At 64.0% G+C, this 6,625-nt stretch overlaps 1 protein-coding gene across 1 annotated transcript; it reads left to right on the top strand.

The window, feature by feature from the left end:
- Nucleotides 1-528: 528 nt before the first annotated feature.
- Nucleotides 529-3,908, top strand: LOC139833607 (uncharacterized). Its single transcript, XM_071823926.1, has 2 exons — nt 529-3,786; nt 3,864-3,908. Exons 1-2 carry the CDS (start codon nt 529-531, stop codon nt 3,906-3,908), a joined length of 3,303 nt encoding a protein of 1,100 aa, XP_071680027.1.
- The last annotated feature ends 2,717 nt before the right edge of the window (nt 3,909-6,625 follow it).

Below are 6,625 nucleotides of genomic sequence, written 5' to 3'. Positions count from 1 at the left end.
GCCGACTCCCAGAGGAGTCGGCCTTCTCCCGTCCGCGCCGCCCAAGCCCTAGCCGCCGACACCGCGAGCTCGCAACGGCGCCCTGCCGCCGGCACCGCCTTCCTCCCTCTCGCTCTCCGCACTTCCACCCCTACAATCTACGCCCTCGCCTCGGTAGAACCCTAGTTCCTACCAATTTGGTATCAGAGACATCTACGATCATGTCTTCGGGCCAGATCACCGCCACCTCCGCCGCCGCCTCCGAGACGCCGCCGGCCTCCTCCGCCGCCGCGCAACTGCCGCCGCCCTCCACGGGCGCCGCGGCGCCCTGGCAGATGTCGCCGGCGCCGCCCCCTCCTCTCGCAGCGAGAGCTGTCGACGGCCATCCGCGACCTCGCCACCGCCGTCCGGGGCATCCGCACACCTCATCGGTACGCAGGGGATGACTACGCCGGTCCTGTCGCCACCCCTCGCCGCATACCCGGCCGCGCCGACAGCCCTCCCCGGCCAGGGAGCGCCCACTCCGCCCCCGGCCTCACCGCCGCCACCATGGGCGTCCTGGCCGCCGGCCCCCAGCCCGGGCCCCGCCTCGCTGCCCCAGGTGCCCATCCGGCGGGTCCAGTTCCCGCCATCGCCCTCTCCCGACTCCCGGCATGGGTGACCGCGACGGAGCCCCCGCCGATCCACTCGGCCGCACCGGCGCCATCCCCCGTCTACACCACCGCCGGGGACCCTCCGCGCCCGTCCTTCCCGGACCCGCCGCCCGCCCGCTTCGCCGAGCCGTCCGCTGGTCGCGCGGAGTACCCCGCCCAGGGCACCACCGGCCTCGCTCCCCCACGCTACGCCAAGCTGGAATTCGCCACATACGACGGCGTCGAGGACCCCCTCAACTGGCTCAACCAGTGCGAGCAGTTCTTCCGGGGACAGCGTACCCTGGCTTCGGACCGGACGTGGCTCGCCTCGTACCACCTCCGCGGCGCCGCCCAGACGTGGTACTACTCCCTGGAGCAGGACGAGGGTGGCATGCCTCCATGGGACCGGTTCCGTGAGCTCTGCCTTCTCCGCTTCGGCCCTCCAGTCCGCGGCAGCCGCTTGGCGGAACTTGGGCGTTTGGCGTTCACCACCACGGTGCAGGACTTCGCCGACCGCTTCCAAGCCCTCGCATGCCATGCGCCCGGCGTGACGGGCCAACAGCGTGCCGAGCTCTTCATTGGCGGCCTCCCGGACCATATCCGCGTGGATGTCGAGCTACAGGCCCCGCGGGACCTCCAGACGGCGATGCACTACGCGCGCGCTTATGAGCGTCGCGCCCAGGCGGTTCAGCAGACGCCCCTGGCCCGCGGCACCCGCGCCGCCCGTCCTCCTCCTCCGGCCGCGGCCGCCACCCGCCCCGCCCCACCTGGACTGGCTGGCCCTGCCCCCGCAGCTACACGCACGTTCCGCCGCCTCACCCCGGCGGAGCAGCTCGAACGCCGCCGCCTGGGACTCTGCTTCAACTGCGACGACCCATACACGCCCGGACACGTGTGCCCTCGCCTCTTCTACCTGGAGACCGTCGACGTAGAGGAGGGCGACCCGATGGCCGGGCCGGTTGCCGCGGCATCCGAGATGGCCGGGCCGACCGACGCAGCTGCCACGGCCTTCGTCGTGTCCCTCCACGCGCTCGCCGGCATCCGCCACGAGCGGACGATGTTGCTCCCGGTCACTATCCAGGGCGAGCCTCTGGTGGCGCTACTGGACACGGGGTCTACGCATAATTTCCTCCCCGCCGCCACTATGCGCCGCCTCGCGCTACAGCCGACGGGTGGGGATACCCTCCGCGTGACCGTGGCCAACGGTGACCGCCTCCACTGCCATGGGGTGGTCCAGCACGTCCCCCTTACCATCGGCGACGAGCACTTCGTCATCACGTGCGCCGGCATCGACTTGGGCTGCTTCGACTTCATCCTTGGCGTCGACTTTCTGCGGACGCTGGGACCCATCCTCTGGGACTTCGACGCCCTGACGATGACCTTCTGGCGCCAGGGACGCCACATTCGCTGGGAGGGTCTCGGGGGCACATCTCCCGCGCCGCAGCTCCAGCTAGTCTCGGGGGCCGACGACGCCGACCACCCCCTCCTGACGCACCTCCTGCAGCAGCACGGCGACATCTTCAAGGAGCCGCAGGGCCTGCCGCCCCCACGAGCATGTGACCATCGCATACACTTGCTCCCAGGGTCGGCGCCAGTGGCTGTGCGTCCATACCGCTACCCCCAGCTGCAGAAGGACGAGCTGGAGCGCCAGTGCGCGCTCATGTTGGCGGCGGGCATCATCAGGATCTCCACGTCCCCGTTCTCCGCGCCGGTGCTCTTGGTGCGCAAGTCGGATGGCACGTGGCGATTCTGCATCGACTACCGCGCCCTCAACGCCCTCACGCTCAAGGACAAGTTCCCAATCCCGGTGGTTGACGAGCTGTTTGACGAGCTCCACGGCACGAGGTTCTTCACCAAGCTCGACCTCCGCTCAGGCTATCATCAGGTGCGCATGTACCCGGAGGACATCGCCAAGACGGCGTTCCGGACACACCATGGCCACTTCGAGTTTGTGGTGATGCCCTTCGGCCTCACCAACGCGCCCGCGACCTTCCAGGCCCTGATGAATGATGTCCTTCGCCCATACTTACGTCGTTTTGTGCTGGTTTTTTTCGATGATATCTTGATCTACAGCGCATCATGGGCGGAGCACCTGCAGCATGTCGCCATCGTCTTCAACGAGCTTCGAGCGCATCGACTTCACCTTAAGCGCTCGAAGTGCTCGTTTGCGACGACCTCGGTGGCCTATCTCGGTCACGTCATCTCCGCCGACGGGGTGGCGATGGATGCGGACAAGGTGGCAGCGGTCGCCGCCTGGCCGACGCCGCGATCACCACGCGCCCTCCGCGGGTTCCTGGGCCTCGCCGGCTACTACCGGAAGTTCATCCGGGATTTTGGCCTCATCGCCTCGCCGCTCACGCGCCTGCTGCGGCACGAGGCCTTCGCTTGGGACGACGAGGCTACCGCTGCCTTCGAGGCCCTCAAGGGGGCCCTGACGACGGGCCCCGTTCTCCAGATGCCGGACTTCGACAAGCCGTTCATCGTCGACTGTGACGCCTCCGGGGCGGGGTTCGGTGCCGTCCTTCACCAGGGTGATGGGCCGCTCGCCTACTTCAGCCGGCCGTTTGCTGCACGCCACCTCAAGCTTGCGGCGTACGAGCAGGAACTCATTGGCTTGGTCCAGGCCGTCCGCCACTGGCGCCCCTACCTATGGGGGCGCTCGTTCCGCGTACGTACGGACCACTACAGCCTTAAGTTCCTCTTGGACCAGCGGCTGTCGACAGTGCCCCAGCACCAGTGGATCAGCAAGCTGTTTGGCTTCGACTTCACGGTGGAGTATCGTCCGGGGCGCCTCAACACGGTGGCCGACGCCCTGTCCCGCCGCGACGCCAATCCCGACGCCACTGAGGGAGACTCGGACGGACACCTGCTCTGCATCCGCTCGGGTCCCTCCTTCGTCCTCTTCGACCGCATCCGCCAGGCGACGGTGCGGATGCCCAGCTTCTGCGGCAGCAGCTCGACGCGGGTGAGCTGGACGACCCTTGGCGCGTCACCGACGGACTTCTCCTCCACGGGCGCCGCGTGTTCGTCCCCGACCATGATGACCTCCGCCATCAGGTGCTGCTCTTGGCGCACTCCGCTGGTCATGAGGGTGTCCAGAAGACCCTCCATCGCCTTCGCGCGGACTTCTACATCCCTGGCGATAGGGCCATGGTCCAGGATTGGGTGCGTTCGTGTGAGACGTGCCAGCGCAACAAGACGGAGACTTTGCGTCCAGCTGGTGTCTTGCAGCCGCTTGACGTTCCTTCGCAGGTGTGGGCCGACATCTCCATGGACTTCATCGAGGGCCTTATTTAACTACTCCCTCCATTTATATAGATATATGAGATTCATTAAAATCTAGATATATCTAGACACTAAATAGCATCATGATAGAACACTGGAATTTAAGGACTTATCAAATTGGTAGGAACTAGGGTTCTACCGAGGCGAGGGCGTAGATTGTAGGGGTGGAAGTGCGGAGAGCGAGAGGGAGGAAGGCGGCGCCGGCGGCAGGGCGCCGTTGCGAGCTCGCGGTGTCGGCGGCTAGGGCTTGGGCGGCGCGGACGGGAGAAGGCCGACTCCTCTCGGAGTCGGCAATAATGATATCTGATTATTGCTTGATTGATTTAGTCTATTACAACTTGTATATATAAGAGAACTAGCGAAACCCTAATCTGCTAACTGGGCTAAGCCCCTAACTAAGCTTGGCCGGTTGGGCCAATGGGCCCCCTCTGGCGGTAGACCAGGCCGGTCATAACATCTCTCCCCGCCTGCGCAAACAGCTCGTCCTCGAGCTGGTAGTCTGGGTAATGCTGCTGGAATTCCTCGCGGGGCTCCCAAGTCGCCTCCTCCTCGGAAAGGCCCTCCCACTGCACCAACAAGTGCCAAACATCACGACGTAGTTGAGCGCGGAGCACCTTGGCCGGACTGGGCAGCAGACGACCCTCGGCCGTCGGCGGAAGTGGTGGAGTGGCCACCGGCGGGGCACCGCGATAGGGCTTCAGCAGGCCCACATGGAACACGTCGTGAATGCGAGCCCCCTCCGGCAACTGAAGCCTGTACGCCATGGTCCCAATCCGCTCGACGATGATGAAGGGACACCTGCTCTGCATCCGCTCGGGTCCCTCCTTCGTCCTCCAGGAACCTAGCCGCTCGGCAATAATGATATCTGATTATTGCTTGATCTGATATCAGATGCGGGGCCCTTCATCATCGTCGAGCGGATTGGGACCATGGCGTACAGGCTTCAGTTGCCGGAGGGGGCTCGCATTCACGACGTGTTCCATGTGGGCCTGCTGAAGCCCTATCGCGGTGCCCCGCCGGTGGCCACTCCACCACTTCCGCCGACGGCCGAGGGTCGTCTGCTGCCCAGTCCGGCCAAGGTGCTCCGCGCTCAACTACGTCGTGATGTTTGGCACTTGTTGGTGCAGTGGGAGGGCCTTTCCGAGGAGGAGGCGACTTGGGAGCCCCGCGAGGAATTCCAGCAGCATTACCCAGACTACCAGCTCGAGGACGAGCTGTTTGCGCAGGCGGGGAGAGATGTTATGACCGGCCTGGTCTACCGCCGGAGGGGGCCCATTGGCCCAACCGGCCAAGCTTAGTTAGGGGCTTAGCCCAGTTAGCAGATTAGGGTTTCGCTAGTTCTCTTATATATACAAGTTGTAATAGACTAAATCAATCAAGCAATAATCAGATATCATTATTGCCGACTCCCAGAGGAGTCGGCCTTCTCCCGTCCGCGCCGCCCAAGCCCTAGCCGCCGACACCGCGAGCTCGCAACGGCGCCCTGCCGCCGGCGCCGCCTTCCTCCCTCTCGCTCTCCGCACTTCCACCCCTACAATCTACGCCCTCGCCTCGGTAGAACCCTAGTTCCTACCAATTTGGTATCTGTGGCTGGAGGCGAGCGGCTGCCGGTTCCTGTGGGTGGTGAAGGGCGCCGTGGTGGACAGAGACGACGGCGCGGACCTCGGGGAGCTGCTCGGCGAAGGGTTCCTGGAGCGCGTGCGGGGGCGGGGCATGGTGACCAAGGCGTGGGTAGAGCAAGGGGATGTCCTGAAGCACCCGGCGGTGGGGGCGTTCCTCAGCCACTGCGGGTGGAACTCGCTGACGGAGGCGGTGGCGAGCGGCGTGCCGGTGCTGGCGTGGCCGAGGTTCGCCGACCAGCGGGTGAACGCGGGCGTGGTGGCGCGGGCAGCGCCGGCGCGTGGGCGGAGGCGTGGAGCTGGGAAGGGAGGATGGGGTGGTGAAGGCGGAGGAGATCGCGGAGACGGTGAGGTCGATGATGGCGGACGAGACGCCGAGGACAAAGCCGGCGACGGTGCGGGATGCCGCGGCGAGGGCCGTGGGCGGCGGCGGGACCAGCTACCGGAGCTTGGCTGAGCTCGTGCGACGGTGTGCTACAGGAAGCAGCCATGAGCATCTGGAGGAGCAGAGCACAGATGCAGAGTAACTGAGCAGAACCCTATCTTTCCTCTCTATCGCCCAAGGCCCTGTGTAAACTTCACTAAAAAAACAAATTGTGAGCGATCTTCCTACTATTCACCCATGCATTAGTCCATGGGCTTTCTTTCACTTTTTTTTTCCTGATAAAGGCTTTCTTTCACCTTGTGCTTTGGCCTGCGAGAAGCAAAAGAAAGGGAAGTAGTTTTTAGTTGGGCTTAGTTTTCTTTCTTCCTCCTCCCTTAAATAAGTCCTTAAATTCCAGTGTTCTATCATGATGCTATTTAGTGTCTAGATATATCTAGATTTTAATGAATCTCATATATCTATATAAATGGAGGGAGTAGTTAAATAAGGCCCTCGATGAAGTCCATGGAGATGTCGGCCCACACCTGCGAAGGAACGTCAAGCGGCTGCAAGACACCAGCTGGACGCAAAGTCTCCGTCTTGTTGCGCTGGCACGTCTCACACGAACGCACCCAATCCTGGACCATGGCCCTATCGCCAGGGATGTAGAAGTCCGCGCGAAGGCGATGGAGGGTCTTCTGGACACCCTCATGACCAGCGGAGTGCGCCAAGAGCAGCACCTGATG

Source organism: Lolium perenne, chromosome 7 (genome assembly GCF_019359855.2).
Source record: "Lolium perenne isolate Kyuss_39 chromosome 7, Kyuss_2.0, whole genome shotgun sequence".
Classification (NCBI taxonomy): domain Eukaryota; kingdom Viridiplantae; phylum Streptophyta; class Magnoliopsida; order Poales; family Poaceae; genus Lolium; species Lolium perenne.
The sequence above is the reverse complement of the archived record's forward strand: the minus strand, read 5'-3'. Positions and strand labels throughout refer to the sequence as shown.

Excerpts from the sequence above, each read along its gene's own strand:
- LOC139833607 (XM_071823926.1), top strand. The coding sequence starts at position 529 with ATGGGCGTCCTGGCCGCCGGCCCCCAGCCCGGGCCCCGCCTCGCTGCC. Across the intron at positions 3,787-3,863 it reads CCAGGATTGGGTGCGTTCGT|GTGTGGGCCGACATCTCCAT; the intron begins GTGAGACGTGCC and ends GTTCCTTCGCAG.